Source organism: Zootoca vivipara, chromosome Z (genome assembly GCF_963506605.1).
Source record: "Zootoca vivipara chromosome Z, rZooViv1.1, whole genome shotgun sequence".
Taxonomy (NCBI): Eukaryota; Metazoa; Chordata; class Lepidosauria; order Squamata; family Lacertidae; genus Zootoca; species Zootoca vivipara.
This window is the reverse complement of record NC_083294.1, coordinates 33,109,065-33,126,804: the sequence shown is the minus strand read 5'-3', so window position 1 is coordinate 33,126,804 and position 17,740 is coordinate 33,109,065. Positions and strand designations below refer to the sequence as shown.

The window sequence follows — 17,740 nt, the reverse complement described above, 5'->3', positions numbered from 1 at the left end:
ACTGATTTACACCAGTGCAATGTGATCATTAAATGAATGCCATTTTCTCTCTCACCAAGCTTAGTTTACTGCTCTTGTAGAATCTTCATGATAACATGTAAAGAATTATTTGATTTCAGAAAAACACTTTCTGACAGAAAAAGTGGTGTAATTGGTGCCTTCCACTGCAGTCAGTTTTCTTAATTAAGTATTTGTGAGAGCCAGTTTCAACATGCATAACAATGTTGTAACAAATCATGTGAAGTGTATACTCATAGATATCATCCACAGTGAAATCAGGAACCAATGCAGCTGAAGTTTTGTGAATCACTTTTTAGATGCTACATTAGGAGTAACCCAAATGTCAAAGTTTGCTTTGTTTCTTAGTTGATCTTTCTCAGTTATTGAATCTTCTTGCACAAACCAGGGTTCACAAATATATTTTACCATTGCTCATTAAGATTTAAAATGGGTAAATGTATTTGTGTTAATGTATTTACTAATTGTGTAAACCAGGCTTTACAGCAAGGCCAGAAAAGGTCAGATATTTATGAAGTGAGAGATACACAAATTTTCAGTGTGCCTTCATTAAACACACTCAGTTAAACTTTTTGGAGTGTCAAACATTAAATTACTATTACTCAGCCTTTTGGCTAAGACCAAATGCAGTTCCAATATCAGAGTGTTTCCCATGAGCTTACTAGTTAATTCATTTGTTATTTCCTTTTTTGGCATGGAGTCTTATGTGCCACAGCTTAGTGAGCCATATGTGAGGAAAGTTGCTTCCAAAGTTAGTGTCAGTTGCTTTGAAAGTAATTTCTAATGAAATCTGCTTAGGTTAAAAGTCTAACTTTAGGTAAAAAAATTCTGTCCAAGGTTTATTTTATTTGCCTCTGTTTATATTACTGCTGTGGCCAGTTCAGTTCTGTATATCAGTGTATCAACATGTCCTGTTTAACATGGTTTAGGCTATGCTCCTGTCCATACTTAATTTGGAGAAACTCGCTTCAAATTAAGTAGTGCTTTCTTCGAAGTCATCATTCACAAATGATTCGACTGTTAGGGTCAAGGTTTGACAAGGCTTGCCTATTTGTTTTAAAATGATATTCTGGCATTCAAGACAGTAATTTGTGCTTGCCGCAAGCACCTCAAATGACAACTGCATTAAGCTAGGAGCCAATTAGATTGTACAGTTGTATGAATTAACAATTTGTTGAGAGGGATTATCGGTAAGAGTTGCTGGTGATTACTAAGCTTCACAATCTGGAATTAATGGATGACATCATTGAAAAAGGGTTGTGGTAAACTGTGAGAAGCACATAAAACATTTATACATGTCATATATGTGCTACATCTGCCTTGTGATTTCTGCAAGGAACAGGACATAGGAAAACCAAATTGTTTTGTTCCCACTCTTCCTACTGAATATTCATGTATTTTTGTTAATGAAAGAACTATATAGCGAGGTCACTTCATTTCATCATAATGCTATGCATGTCAATGGTCAATCTTTTGTTTGTGTTGCTTATGTTGTTGTTACTATAGCAAACCTTGGTTTTTAAAGAGAAACATTTACTTGTGTTATTTTACTTAGCTACTGCAGTGTATTTTATATTTATAAATAGCAAGTTGTTCTTTGTTCCCTATGATTGTTTGGGGTTCTTTCATTGAGAAGTGGCTCTGCATGAGTTGCAAACCTCTTCCAACCCCTTCCTTTCTTTTCCCACCACTGGCAGCACACAGTGATTAATAAACATCCAGTTGTATAGTGGTGTTTACTGTCAAATATGCAGCAAAAAATGAAGGAAATTAACAAAGCACAGGTGTTAGTTGAGACATAAAATGTTTCAAATTACACCTCGAGCAGAATTATTGTTCAGAAGCATGTCCTTATTTGTTGCCTTCTCCCACAAAAGGAAGGTTGTTGTCCAGCTGCCCTTTTCATTTTCTTTCCCTTTCTGTTCCACCGAGCTACAAAAACGAACTGGTAGAAGTCTGCAGAGCTTTCATGGATTTGTAAGTGGTGGTTTATCCAGAGTCAATAAGAATATTTGGATATGCATATTGGAAAGTGACACTTCCCTTCTTTAATAATAGCACCATGTAGTCTTCCTGCTGTTCTGTAAGTCTGTTTAATTCATATTGGGACCAGTGTGCACTATTAAAAAAAAAATCTTCAGAAAACAGCAGCTTCCATATCGTATTATGAAGTATGTGGTATGAAGGAGAAAACTTGAAAACTCTTTCACATGTTCCCTTTAAATTAGTTATGTCAGCTGTTCTCTGGAAGCTGTTCGTTTGTCACTTCCCTCTTCACTTCGGTGTCAGTGCCAATTTATTCCATCGGGTTATTCCCTAGTCCTTTATATTCTATGCTGACAATGGTATGCTGCCTGCTGTGAAAGATATCCCTCCCTCGCCACGTCATTCCATTCATATCTTCATTGTTTGCAGGCTTTGTAAAGCATTTCTCTCTTTTCTACACATACTTAATTTAGTAACCGGAATAACGTCCACCAGCTTGCTAACTTTTAAAATATTTATTAAAAGTCTCCAAAAGTATGAATTTGAGTAAACTAGCTCAGTGTTGTGACAAAGAGGAAACAATGAGAGCAGAATCACATTTTTGTTTTTAATAGGTACACCTATATAATGTAAAAACCCATGCTCTGCAAGATTTTGCAGCCCAAAGGCCTTCTAAAAAGAGAAGTATTTACTTCTTAAAAGGTAAAGGTACCCCTGACCATTAGGTCCAGTCCCGGACGACTCTGGGTTTGTCGCGCTCATCTTGCTCTATAGGCCGAGGGAGCCGGCGTCTGTCCACAGACAGCTTCCGGGTCATGTGGCCAGCATGACTAAGCCGCTTCTGGCGAACCAGAGCAGCGCACAGAAACACCGTTTACCTTCCCACCGCAGCGGTACCTATTATCTACTTGCATTTGACGTGCTTTTGAACTGCTAGGTGGGCAGGAGCTGGGACTGAACAATGGGAGCTCACCCCATCACGGGGATTTTAACCGCCAACCTTCCAATCGGCAAGCCCTAGGCTCTGTGGTTTAGACCATAGTGCCACCCACGTCACAATTTACTTCTTAGCAGACACCCAGGTGCAGTCACAGATCAGACACGCTTTTGTAAAACAAAATTTGTTGGCAACAAATTCTCTTCATATTGTAATATGACTGGCTGATATTTAGCACAAATCCATATGCAACAGCCAACTTGTATAATATAATAATAATAATAATAATAATAATAATAATAATAATAATAGGTAGCCGTGTTGGTCTGCCGTAGTAGAAATATATTTTAAAAATGAAAAATATTGTCCAGTAGCACCTTAGAAACCAACTAAGTTTGTTCTTGGTATGAACTTTCATGTGCATGCACAAACAAACATAGTTGATCTCTAAGGTGCTACTGGATAATAATAATAATAATAATAATAATAATAATAATAATAATAATAATAAAATTTAATTTCTTCCTCTCAGTTCCTTTACACAGCTTCCCCTTTTTGCTTGTTTCCCTGCCTGTTGGCTTTTACTTTCTGCTAATAAGAGGAGAAGACAACCACTTTAAGATGGAAGCAGGTCTGATAAAAGTGAGCAAGTGAAATCCCCTCATACAGTTCCTCCACAGGGAAAAGACAAATGCGCAGTAGGCACTCGACATTTCGAAATGGGAGTTCCTTGACAGCTGAATAATAGAAACCTCACTTGCCTGCATCTTAGCAGTCAAGAGAGACAACATTATTACATAGTTTAGATGCATTTCTGTATCTTGCATTAAAGGTTGTTTGTTTTCTAAATCTTGTGTTATGTTATAGGTTTTATGGATTTTTTGACACTTTTAGCCACTGAGAAAATTGTGTTTATTATTTTTTCTACCCAGTGTAGAGCAGTGTACATGGTTTCCTCCATCATTCCCAAACTTCTTCAACATATCAGCCATCCTATGCATCAGGGTAAAGGTAAAAGTAAAGGGACCCCTGATCATTAGTCCTGTTGTGACCAACTCTGGGGTTGCGTGCTCATCTCACGTTATTGGCCGAGGGAGACGGCATACAGCTTCCGGGTCATGTGGCCAGCATGACAAAGCCACTTCTGGCAAACCAGAGCAGCACATGGAAACACCGTTTACCTTCCCGTTGTAGTGGTACCTATTTATCTACTTGCCCTTTGACGTGCTTTAAAACTGCTAGGTTGGCAGGAGCTGGGACTGAGCAACGGGAGCTCACCCCGTCGCAGGGATTCAAACCGCCGACCTTCTGATCAGCAAGCCCTAGGCTCAGTGGTTTAACCCACAGAGCCACCCGCGTCCCTATGCATCAGGTTAGGTTAAGGCAAAAAGCACTTAGCAAAAAGCTTAGTAAGTTTTGTGGCTGAGCAGATTTTTGAATCAAGATATCTCTAGTCTTTGTCCATCAACCTTACATGACAGATTCTGAAGCTCCTGGGTTTCAAAATACGTTAACCTGTGGTATGATGGGGTGTGTGTGATGCAGAACTGCTCTTTGAAGGAAATAGAAGTCCATAGCCCACTTAGACTCTTGGAGCTGTGTTCATAGTTCTTTGGATCACAGATATATATAATTTGCTCTTCATTTTGTCCCAACCCTCTTTAATGTCTGAAACCTTATTGTAGTTTCAACTCTAAAAAGTGTTTTTTACCATTTTTCTCTGCAATGGTTTGTCTATAATTCTTTACGTTAAAGGAACTATGAATGTTTGATCCATTGCCCCACCACCCCAAACACAATTTTAAGAGCTGCTTCATTTTTTATTAGAAATCAGTTACCAAAAATAGTAAGTAGAATATATCACTGGAAGACTCTATAGTTTATCACTCTATTTACAGCACATCAAGATTACATTCTTAAAAAGGTTTAAAACAGAAGCCAAAACTTTGACAGGTCGAGTCTAAAATATGAGTGCATACCTTTGTGTAAATACATGCATCCCCTTTCTGTGTGCTTTGTATTTGGATGTTTTTATGTTGTGTAGATCTAAACAGCAGTTTTATAGACAGAAAGATATATAAATTGGCCTGACTTTTAAAGATTTGGTGTGCTAGAAGAACATTGGCAGAAATACGGAAAATGTGGTACTGGTGTGCAGTGAACACTTAATTTATTTAACTGATTCATTGTTCACGCAATCCCAGAATAAGATACAACATTAAATTACAATAAAGGAACATTTCATTTAAATACAGCTTAAGTAAATCAACAATATACATAGACACAACTATGTTAACCAGGTGAGAAACACCCTTTAGTCAAATGCTTGAGTGAGCAGCCCTGTTGTTACCTGCTACACCTGATATGGAAAACCTTTCCAAAGTCAGTGTGCCACTTGCAAATAGCAGCTTGTTCAAGGCCAAACCCACCACTGTAACACAACCATTCATCCTGCCATTGGTTAAAATGAAAAGCTACATTTTCAACAACTTTTAATGAAGCATTTATTTAATTTGAAACAAGAATGGGAGCAATATGCCTTAATTATTCTCTTAATAGAATGTTAACCTTTATTTGCTTTCACGTTGTTCTAAAAGTCTAACTTCTGTGTGGGATTGCTTCCTTCCGCTTTAGGTAACAATTATGCAATTTGTAACTGCAATTGTTGTGAAGGTTAAGTAGATCTCAGGTTGATTTCCAGTCCTCTTCAGTTGCTAATAAAAAGCTGCAGTGTGCTTGCTATAACAGAATAGTGGCACTTGGAACAATGCAAACCATTCCTTGTTTAATTTTACTTCACTGCATGGGAAGGCACAGTAATATTCAGCCAATAGCACTGAAAAAAGCACATGTTTTAACAAATTTTTGTATTGCTAACACCCCCACTTCTAAAATATTGTAAGCTACTTATTCTGCTGGGAGGATTAAGTATACATTTAATTGCTCTACCTCAATTTTTAGGGTTCCCTACTTGTGTTTGAAATAGCCTGCAAATAGAGCTGCAGTGTTGTAGGATTAGAGGCAATTAAGTCCATAATTCTTATTTATGTATGTCCTATTTGTATCTGACCATTTTGATGGTTAAAAAAAAAAGCTTTCCTGCAACCTATTCTGGTGGTTTCCCTGCACCTGACTTCAAAGTGTGAATAGATAAATGTAAGAACCTTCTAAACCAATGGTGGTCATCTGCCTTTTTGTTCCAGATGTATTCACCTTTAATGTCTTGTGATAGCTAAGAAAAATGGCAAAAAGAAGAAGACAGTAGATAGCTGCTATTATCTGTACATTACTATGTGGGATCTCTCTCTCTCTGCATTGTAATCAGATAATCTTTTACATTGTTTTTTGACCATGGCTTATGTGTTGTTTTCTTGTTGTGTTATAAGTATAACCACTTTTAAATAAATAAATCTGGTAAGACTTGCTGCTGATCTCATGGGGAAAATGTGTTTCTATAAGTGGTGTTATTTCCTTATTCTTTGCAGGTTCAGTGTTCACACTTTGGTCAAGACCAGACTCAAGGAGCACAACCTGCGTACCATGCCATACAATCAACAGTTCTATAGAAAGTAAAGTTTTGTTGGGCACATGTGAAACACAATGCCTGGTGGATTTTATTGTGCTTAAAGCATATTAGAATATGTGAAGCATGGTTTCTATATAAAGCCATCAATTAACAAATTCAATAATTAGGAAGAATGCATTTAAGTGATAAAGCAATCTTGTTTTAAACTGATTTGCTACTGATTTTATTTGAACTTCCTTAACTTTAAGTGTACAGCTTTGCGAAGAGTGCTAGAGAGCAGTATGAAAAGTTATCTAACATGCACAACAACATGACCAAGTTATATGACAATTTGGGGGACTACTTCTGTTTCGATCCCAAAACTGTCAGCATTGAGGAATTCTTTGGAGATATAAGTGCATTCCGGACACTGTTCATGGTGAGTATCCCCCTCTCCCTTATGTTTTTAAATAAATTTATTTATTTCTACACTTACTGCATTTCTTTCTTACTATGTTCTTTTATTATATATATATATATATATATATATATATATATATATATATATATATATACATACATACAGTGGTACCTCGGTTTATGAACACAATTGGTTCCGGAAGTCTGTTCATAAACTGAAGCGTTCATAAACTGAAGCGAACTTTCCCATTGAAAGTAATGGAAAGTGGATTAATCCTTTCCAGATGGGTCCACAGAGTACTTAAACTGAAGCGTTCATAAACTGAAGCATGGGTGTAATTGGTTCCGGAAGTCTGTTCATAAACTGAAGCGTTCATAAACTGAAGCGAACTTTCCCATTGAAAGTAATGGAAAGTGAATTAATCTGTTCCAGATGGGTCCGCGGCATTCATAAACTGAAAATTCATAAACCGAGGTGTTCATAAACCAAGGTTCGAATGTGTATGTGTGTGTGTGTGTGTGTGTGTGTGTGTGTGTGTGTGTGTGTATATATATATATATATATATATATATATATATATATATATATATATAAAATAGTTTCTAGCACATGCATACAACTAGTTCAGATTATTAACTAATATTCTAATTTACAGCTGGAATTTTTGTTAATCCCCCCCCCCAAAAAAAAATGTACAGTGATTTGTTTTCATAAAGTTTATAAGGTGCCATATCTCCTACCGGTATCTAGGCGATATTCTTTAATTGTTAAAAAAACTATTTAAAATTTTAGATGCCTCTGATAGGATGACAGTAATAAACAACTAGCTTCTTCTTAGCATGGTCTAATAATGTTCTGTATACTTAATATGCACTTAAGCCCCATTGATTTAAGTAGAGCTTAAGGAAAGCATGGAACTCTCTGACCTATCAGGAAATCAGGAACTGTGTGTAAGCGTCATATCACACACAAGTCTCTTTATGATGCAAGAACAGCTGAATTGGATTCAAAGAGGTGCTTGCAGAAATGAAAACTTTTCCACTTCTGTGGTGGGGGTCAATTGATTTCTATTCATTTGTTCATCCAGCTGCAGTTCTCAATTCAGAGGAAAAGTATAAAAATGCATTTAGAGATTCATAATTTGAAAAATATATATATTAAAAAACATTTTTGCAAATAAATCCTAAAATGTTATGGAATAGATTTTTTTTGGGGGGGGGGGAGTAAAAGTGTCAAGTTGGAAATAGTGTGATCCCCAACTTCAGGAGTAGCATTTTGTTGAGGGGTGTTGCCAAGTATTGTGATGGAAAGGAAGAGGCAATATTGCACTTTCCATAAATTGAAATCTGCTTGTAGGTCTTAAAATGCAATCTGTTGTGTGGAGTTTTTCCCTAGATTTTGAATACCAATACATTTTTCACGTGGGTCATGGTTTGTTTGTTTTTCATAGCTGTCTTATACATGTGTATAGAATTATATGTGAGACAGAAATTTCCCACCAACCTTTTCTCACTTTCACCCATCTTAGATTGGGCTCTTGCTTATGTCTTGCCCAGTGGCTACTTGTGGGTTGTTGTAATTAAGTGCATCATGAGGGATGGATGAAAAAAACATGGCCCAGAATAGGATGCTTGCCTTCAGGGAGTACCGTGTTTCCCCTTTTTTAAGACACCGTCTTACAACTTTTTTGCCTCAAAAAAACACACGGTGGCTTATTTTCAGGGGGTGTCTTTTTTTTTTAAGTGCCGGCACAACTGGGTCCCACTGGCTCAGGACGCTTGGCGTTCTCTTCCGCGCGCATTTTCTGCCTCTTCTATTCGTTTTCCCTCCTCCCCATCCTGAATCAAGGGCTCTCCTTCCTTGGAGGCTTCTAAGCAGAGGCTGGATGGCCACCTGCCTAGGAGACAGACACCTCACTCTGTGAGGTGGATTTAAACCTCGTAGGATGCCGGAGCAGGAGGTATACACGAAGCTGCCCACCTTCATGTCGGTGTAGGTGGGACTGCGCTGGTCGCAGTCAAAGCACTTGCGGTTGGGTGGGAGCACTGGGAGGCTGCTCATCTCCCATGGCTTCGAAGGCGGAGGCGGCCGGGTGTGTGGGTGTGCGCGCGGAGGTATAGAGGCTGCTCCCCAGGCTCTCTCATGTTGGCTGGGGAATGAGGAGGGAGGCCGGGACCCGTCCCGCTCCGAGACGCTCGTGAGGGAAGCGCGAGGGGGACGAGGCTTGGGCCTGCGCCTCTGGCGCGCGCTACCCCAACTGACAGACCGACGGAAAGAAGGGAAGGGAGGGGGAAAGGGAAGGAGGGGGAGAGGAGCGGCATCAGCTCTCGGCAAGGAGGCCGGGGCAGCTGAATGACAAGCCGAAGAGGAACCTGCGTGGCACCTTTTCTCTGTCGGGGGGGGGGGGAAGAGACGTGATCACAAACATACAGGGGGGGAGAGAGAAAGACGCACGGGTAGGGAGAGAGAGAGAGAGACGCGCACGCACACACAGAGAAAGGGGGGGGAGAGAGAGAAAGACGCACGGGGAGGGAGAGAGAGACGCGCGCGCACACAGAGAAAGGGATGGACACGCACACAGAGAGTGCGGCGCTGCTTCGCGCTTTGTCAGCGCTGCAGCCGCCGCCGCTTCTGAGCGCTAACCTGACCTGGCAGGCTTCCTCCTCCTGCCACGGCCGGCATTGCAGGAGCTGGGTCCTGCTGGCTTGTGCCCTCGGTGCTCTGTGCGGCACTGCTGCACGCTTTATCGGCGCTGCAGCAGCCGCCGCCGCTTCCGGGCACCGACCCAACCCGGCAGGCTTCCTCCTCCTGTTGTGGCCACCGTGCTGGGTCCCGCTAGCTGGCTGAGGCGCTCAGTGGTCTTGCTCCGCACGTCGCGGAAGTATGGCTTATTTTCAGGGTATGTCTTACATTTCTCAAACGATTAAAAACCCTGCCATGCCTTACTTTTTGAGTACGTATTAAAAAGGGGGAAACACGGTATTCAAATTGCCTAGAATTATCAATACTGCTCAGCCATTTGCTGAGCATGTTGATCCATATTGCCAGCAGCAAGCCTTAATCTGTTGTGTAACTATCTGCAATTTGCATACACCAAGTCTGCAAACAGTTCTCGGAGTATAATCTCACTACATGCAATTTTAACCATATGATTTTAAGAAAACAGAACATATTTTTATTGTATTTTTACAAATCTGTTGTAACTGGAAATCACCACCTTTCTGTACTTTAATTTTGATAGATGAACATAAAAATAATTTGAAATCAAGTAATTGGAGGTACTCAAAGATACTTGACACTTTTGTAAAAATGAGGCATGGTTGTTGGTTGGGAGGTAGTGCACATCTGTAGTCCAAGCTTAACTCCTATTAACTGCTGTGCTGCAACTTATTTATGACTGGTTTGTTCATTGTGTTACCACATTAGAACCCTCTCTGGGACAAATCAGTTGGCCAAAGGAACAGAAAGGTACAATGTGTTGTCAGTCATCTCACATGGCATTCTTTGTCCATGGTTGTAACTTGTTTGTTCTTCCACTCATGGGGGTGTCTTGAGCACACCCAGTCAAGGAAAACAAACGACCGACTGCTAATTCTTTATTGACGAAAACACACACTTACAGCATCAGATACACATGAACACATACTTCTAGCATCTCCATAGATGGTATTAACCGAGCTTATGTGCCTTTGTCTGATGGAGTATGCTCAACCAATTGGAGATTTATTTATTTTTTCTGCATGGAAATTGTAATTTTGCTTCCTTCTTCAAGCCCCTCCTAGTTCTAGGAGACAGGGGATTGCAGGGATTTGACTAGCCTGCCACTCACCCAAACAGGCCCTTCCTCCACTTGCAACACGACTTGTGCCCCCACCTCCATATCTGACTGCTTTGACCCTTTCTATTCCTCCTATCCTGCCTCATGGGTGACACCAAACCCCCAAAATTGCTGGGCCTTCTCCTGGGTCAACCTCTTCCCTGCCACCATCACACACTCACCAGATTGCTGCTTTTCCCTGACATAGGGGCTAGATTGTATTGATAGCTGTAAGTGAGTAAGGGGAAAGGAATATGTAGTCCCCCTTTCCAACTATATGCAGTTTAGTGTCAAAACTGGCTACAGTGATGTCTTTAGTTTATCATCTCCTAATGATGAACTGTTGAATGATCAATATCAAGAACCAGAGCAGGTTTGAAAAGCTTTGCTGCAACTTCATAGAGCAGCCACTTTCATGCAAGATGTAACCCTGGATGCCACACACTTTACTGCCCACTCAATGGCTGATGATGTTGTCACAGATCAAATCCTCTGGCTTTGTCATTGGGGTGCAGATAATACATTCAGAATAAACTTATTTATAGCTTTGTATTTGGGAACTAACCTGTTTGGAGACAAGGCCTTCAAGGTCTTGATAGACCCCAGAAGAAGCACAAGCCTATTCTAACTACTGTCACTCTGGACTACTGCAATGCTCTCTTACGTAGGGCTACCTTTGAAGGTGACCCGGAAACTACAACTAACCCAGAATGCGGCAGCTAGACTGGTGACTGGGAGCGGTCGCCAAGACCACATAACACCCGTCCTGAAAGACCTACATTGGCTCCCAATACGTTTCCGAGCACAATTCAAAGTGTTGGTGCTGACCTTTAAAGCCCTAAACGGCCTCGGTCCAGTATACCTGAAGGAGTGTCTCCTCCCCCATCGTTCTGCCCAGACACTGAGGTCCAGTGCCAAGGGCCTTCTGGAGGTTTCCTCGCCACGAGAAGCCAAATTACAGGGAACCAGGCAGAGGGCCTTCTCAGTAGTGGCACCCGCCCTGTGGAATGCCCTCCCACCAGAGGTCAAAGAGAATAACAATTACCAGACCTTTAGAAAGCATCTCAAGGCAGCCGTGTTTAGGGAAGCTTATAATGTTTGATGGATTTCTGTATTTTAATACTCTGTTGGAAGCCGCCCAGAGTGGCTGGGGGAACCCGGCCAGATGGGCGGGGTATAAATTATTATTGTTGTTGTTGTTGTTGTTGTTGTTGTTGTTATTATTATATCTTCTCTTAACTCGATATCACACATATCACAACCTTTTCCATGGTGACACCCCTTTGGTAGGGCCCATGATACTTGCCCATTCCACCCATCCTTGAACGGACAGCCATTCCAATGACGTCTGCAGTCAGCTTCTGGGGGGAAACCTGGCCAGTCTTCCTCAGCTGCAAAGGGTGCAGGTGAACACTTTTCATCATGCTTCGAATCACACTTTCAGTTCTGAGGGACTACGGATTTCTTAAAAAACATTGAAAAGAGCCACCTGGCTGTGAGTCCGTATCTACACCTGAGGGCCATTTTCGACACTTTGGCAACACTGAAATGTTTAAATATTTCTTTGATTGTCCTTGAATCTCTCCACCATACTTGCCATCCTCTCTTGCCACATCCTTTGAAAACCACTGGTCTATTGGTACAAGTGAACACTTTTCATCATGCTTCAAACTATATTTGAATCTCTTTCAGCCCTGAGGGACCACAGGTTTCTAAACACAAACACACACACACGGAAAAGAACCACCTGATTATGAGGCAGCATATATACCTGAGTGCCATTCTGGACACATTGCCGTCATTTTTCTTTTTCTCCAGAACAGATTGTGGCCATTTGGCAAATGGCTCATTCACTGTTGCAAAGGCCTTCTGCAGGTGTCATACTTCTGGTGAGAGCCCAGAGTCTCTTTGTATTAACCACCCAGATTGTACCTTGGGCTTACCACCACACTTTTAAGCTTCAGTAATTCCTATTGCTGTTCCAGTCACACATTTCCAATACCTGGTACATGCTCCTTTGACTGCCTCCATCATTCCACATATATTGTTGTTGGTTGACACCTCTCCAGAATCTCCACAAGGGTGTCTGTGCCAAGATCCAGGAACAATCCTGCTGGAGAGCTCCCCTGCTAGGGGAAGTTTACCACAGTTTATGGACTCTGATAGAATCTGCCCACAACATTAATTGGCTTGAGTTGTGGGCAGTGTGCCTTGCCCTTCTCTACTTCCATCAGTGCTCATTCACACTGACAGCTCTACAGTGAAATCTCCCATCTTCAGGCAGAATCCTATCTTCTTTTCAGCTGGGTCAAACATAATCTGTTATCAATCCAAGTGGAACACAGAGCATAGATATGAATGTCCTAAAGTGGTTGCTACTATTATCACATCGGCCATCTTCAAACAGAATTTATGAAAGCTTGCAGTCCATTTCCCCCCACTGTGTCGTTCTCAAAGTTTTTCTCCATATAACATGATTGTGCAACAGCTGCTATCTTTCCTGCATAGTGGCTTCAAGTTGGGCCTAAAGTCTAATATTCTTCACCATAACATCTCAGCGAGTGAGGATAGGAAGTAGCTGCATACTCATCGACCCTGAACATCCCTTGCCTTTGATGCCAGGTGGCAGTACTAACCCGTGTGATTGTCTGACATCCATCAAAACCACCTTTCAGATGATATCAATGATCTGAGTTCTGTAGCTGACACACACCATGCACCAAATAGAAAACAAGATTGCAACGCTATGAAGGTGACTGATACTGATATTTACAAGATTCTTCTACTACTAGGATTAACATTGTGCTGGCTGGTTTTAGGAAGCAGCTTCAATGCTCAGCCTTGGCAGTTAATGTATGGTCTGCATCAGCTCAGGATACCTTTGCAATCTCTTGGCCCAACTAGAAACCCCAAATTGCTTTACTCTAAGTCTGGTGCACTGCCTGGTCTCTGCATTTTTCACACAAACACAGTCTTATTCACTTAAAATATACTGTTTTCATTATATAAGAATGAAATCAATATGTTCAGTGTTGGCATCAAAACAGATCTAATAGTATATATAATTGTCCTGTAATTGTTTCTTGGTTTAAATATTACATTTAATGAAATAAACTTCCAAGGCTGGTGAAAAGTTGCCAAAATAGATTGAATAATCTTCAAAGGAAATTTCAAGGAAACCTACCACCCCTACCCCAATAGACAAATAATAAAATGTAACCAAGTACAGTGGTGCCTCGGTTTACAAACTTAATCCGTTCCGGAAGTCCATTCTTAAACCGAAACCATTCTTAAACCAAGGCGCGCTTTCCCTAATGAGGCCTCCTTCTGCTGGTCCCCTTCCACCATTCGGATTCCGTTCTTAGACAGAGGTAAACTTCGCAAACCGGGACACTACCAGTTTTGCAGAGTTCGTAAACCGAATCATTCGTAAACAGGGCTGTTCTAAAACCCGAGGTACCACTGTACTTGTTTCACATGTTCTGGGTTTTTAAAAGTCATCGTGATGTATGAAAGATTTTGTAAGGGGGGGGGGGCAGACAATCAATGTTAGAAGAAGAAACTAACTTCTTTTATTCTGATCAAAGCATTATCAGTGACTTGAAAACAAGAAAAATCCCTTTGGGTCCTGCAGTTCCTCTTCACATATGATTTTCCAACAAAATGTTCCCTATAAATAAGTTATTATTGCATTATCAGTAAGCATCAAGAAGAAAGCAAGTTATAAAGAAGGCTGTGTGGATAGTATAGGCTCTGACCTTTCTCAGTTGCTTTGTGAGCTTCTGCAGGTATTGATTATCATCAAAATTGTTTCCTTCCTTCAGGACAGAGAGACTTGGTATTCTGAAAAAAGGGCATTACTTCTGTGAACCATGTTTGTTTTCTTGTGTTTCTTCTTACTGCTTTGAATTACTTTCTTATATCCCATATCTCAAATTGGCATTGAATGGATAAATTATGCATCCTGCACAGATTTCATCACCACAGGCTGTTCTCGTGTTTTAGAAACCGTGTGGTGTTTGTCTTATGAAGTGACATCATTTTACAGAGAATGATGAAATAAGTATTTTATGGTCAAGTGCACCTCAGGTGCTCCTGACCAACATTTTGTATTTGTTCTTTTGATGCCTTTAATTCTTATGTTGTGTGACAGTTTCTTTGTTTTAAAGACAAATAAATACTGGGGGTATAATCATACGCTAACCTTTTCTTTCTCTTAGGAAATAATGAAACATGATATTACTGCTTTTCTTCCTAAATATATTTTTACATGATTGCTGTCTTCAGGCTTTTCCCATGTTAGCTAGTTTGTACACACTGAGTACAGTTAAGTCCTATAGAATGGTAGGTATAACTGCATCTGTGCCATAGAGACTAAATGAAGGATATACTGCTGCAATTATACAAGCAATTCCATTGTTTTACACAATCATCATTCACATTATACCTTAACACATTTTTAAGAAGCAGCCAAAAGTGTGGTAGGTGGGGATATTCAAGAAGTATGTTTAAACATAAATCTGCAACATGGTTACAACCCAGCACTGGTAACAACTCATAGAAAGCCAACTTTAAATATGGATCCCACAGAGTTATCACTTGGTCATACTTAAACAATTTTTGGAGTGAAGAGAATATATATTTATTGAGCGAAACAAAAACCTTAGGACAGTTAGTCTTAAGGATTACTGAAATACTGAATAAGCTATATACAGAAAAGGAGGTGGAGTACAGTGTTAAGCAGAAGTTGTGAGTGGCATTTCTCTGCAGAATGTGGTTTTTATCTTGGGAAATAAGTATCTGGGAGAAGGATAATAGTGGTGGGTTATCCCTGCCTTATAATATGGCAGGCCTACAAACAATGACTGAAGCAGGGACTGAAGACAATATAAATTTCTGTCTTCAAACCTGCAGCTATGGTCAAGTCAAGTCTCACTCCAGATGTCCCTTCTGTTTATACTTTTAGGTCCTTCACACCTGTCTCAACTCATTCTGAATGCCCTTCCTATCCACCTCTCTCTCTCTCTCTCTCTCTCTCTCTCTCTCTCTCTCTCTCTCTCAAATGCTTGTTAGGATAATTGTCCATTGTACCACTGATTTCTTTCTGTCTTTCATTAAAATATTTTAAAGAAGTTAATAAAGACACATTGCACCGTAGAATTAAATGCACAACAAACATTTGACCAGAAATTGATAGTTTTGTCAACTGGCAATGGAGGCAGATGAGCTTTTGTGAAAGATGTTCAAAAGCTAAGCTACTGTTTTATGTCAACAACAGACATTGTGAGTCAATCAACATACAAAAGATTTGCTTTAGGGTTATGTCGTGGGATGAAGTTTGGCTGTTTGTACTACAGAAGAATATACGGTAATGGTAAACTGTTAATGCATTTTTAACTCAATCAATTATTATTCTCAGCACTGTAATGCAGGGTCGCATATTATTACTTCACTAGTATCTTGAAGCCCGTTAAATTAACGGGTGCTAGAACAGTGAGTTTGATAAGGGTGCTGGGCCTCCAAGGCCAGAAGGAGCGCCCAGGAGCAGCAGCAGCAGCAGGCGGCGGTGAGGAGCGCGGCGATCCTGCCTCGGGAGGCTGCCCAAAGTGCCCTGCAGGGGGCTCTGGCCACATTGAAATATAAATTCTTTATTGTTTTAAAAGTTATAAATTCAAATGATACACATATACAGACATATCGACCATCAATAGCTATCGAAAATACAAAAATGTAAAAGACAAAGCGGGGGGGGGGGACAAGAACCAAAAAAGGGGGGGGGGAGAAAATACAGAAAGAAAACCTACACAACAGAAAAAAGAAGGGGGGAATCTATATATCTCCCCTGTTGGCTAGTTGCCGCACCGTACACTGTTTTCTTTGTTGCCGTCATTTTATTCACATGTAGTTCCAGGTCCAACCACCGGTGTCGCTGCTCCAATCTTTTGGTTTACTCAGTCCTTCTACTCTTATTCTCCTGTTGTTCCTCTGTTGTCGCTGTCTGCAATTTCTTCCTTTTTCCGATCGTGGTGTCTCTCTTTGTATGCGCTCTCTCCTTTCCTCTCAGTTGTTTGCTCAGTACTCCCAACCCTTCATCGCTCCACACTGCTCCATCTTTGTTTCAGGTAGTGATTTATATTCTTTTTCCTCTGAAAGTCCGACTCTGTTTTAAAATGTCTCCGCTGCTTCTACCTCTGCTTTAGTCTGGGAACAGTCTTTTTCCAAGCTCCCCGTTTATATCTCAGTTCTATTTTCCAGGGTGTTTTGGGGCCCCACTTTCTCTCTCTCCTCCACACACACAGACTGCGAGTGTTGTTTGTTTTCCTCCTTTGCAGCAATCTTTTCCCCTTCTTTTTATTGCCGAACCCTTTGCGTTCTTGCGCGATGTTGGATTACAAACGGAACAATTTCCTTTCCTTCTCCGCTTCCCCCGGTATTCATTAGTTTCCAGTTTACTCTGGCACTAAAAGCGCTTCAATATTTCATAGTCATTTTGTTTCCAAGTGCCAGGTTATTTTATTGGGTTAAAAACAATAGTAGAAACTTTACCGCTCTAATGCCGTTTCTGGCTTCAGGGCTTTATGCTGGGAGGCGTTCGTTCCTTTGCGTCTGGGTCTCTCTGCTCTCCTTCCGTTAGGCTGTAGAACGCTGAGAGTCCCGTCCAACGCCGCTGGAAGTTTTCAAGTGTGCCCCTGCAGTCTCTTCGTCCAATCCCTGTGTCCCTGGGGCACATGCGCATTAGCGCGGAAAACGGGACACAGGGAATCTGGACGCAGAGACACTTGCACTTTATTATATAGGATGGTTTGTCCACATCCAGATGTAAGGGTCTAGCTACAGCAGGATTGCAAACCTCCTTTAGTTACTGTAGAAGCATGGATTTGTTTAACTTTCTGCATTCTATGTTGGTGTTTCCTGCAGGCTCTCATTCTTATTCCTAAAATCTTCTATAGGGAACCACTTTTGTCCGTCCCGTCCTGTCCCCCCCCCCCAGTTGTCATGCCATTGTTCTTTGCAGTCTTCTCTCTGCATGTGTCTTGAATGAGATTGAGCTCATAT

General features: G+C 40.9%; 1 protein-coding gene across 7 annotated transcripts in view; it reads left to right on the top strand.

Moving 5' to 3' along the window:
• Window positions 1-17,740, top strand: part of DIAPH2 (diaphanous related formin 2) — a 352,029-nt gene that overhangs the window by 216,745 nt on the left and 117,544 nt on the right. For all 7 annotated transcript variants that reach the window (XM_060270211.1, XM_060270210.1, XM_060270208.1 and 4 more), the window contains one exon: window positions 6,722-6,885. In XM_060270211.1, the coding sequence (XP_060126194.1) occupies window positions 6,722-6,885 (164 nt within the window). The remainder of the gene's footprint in view (window positions 1-6,721; window positions 6,886-17,740) is intronic.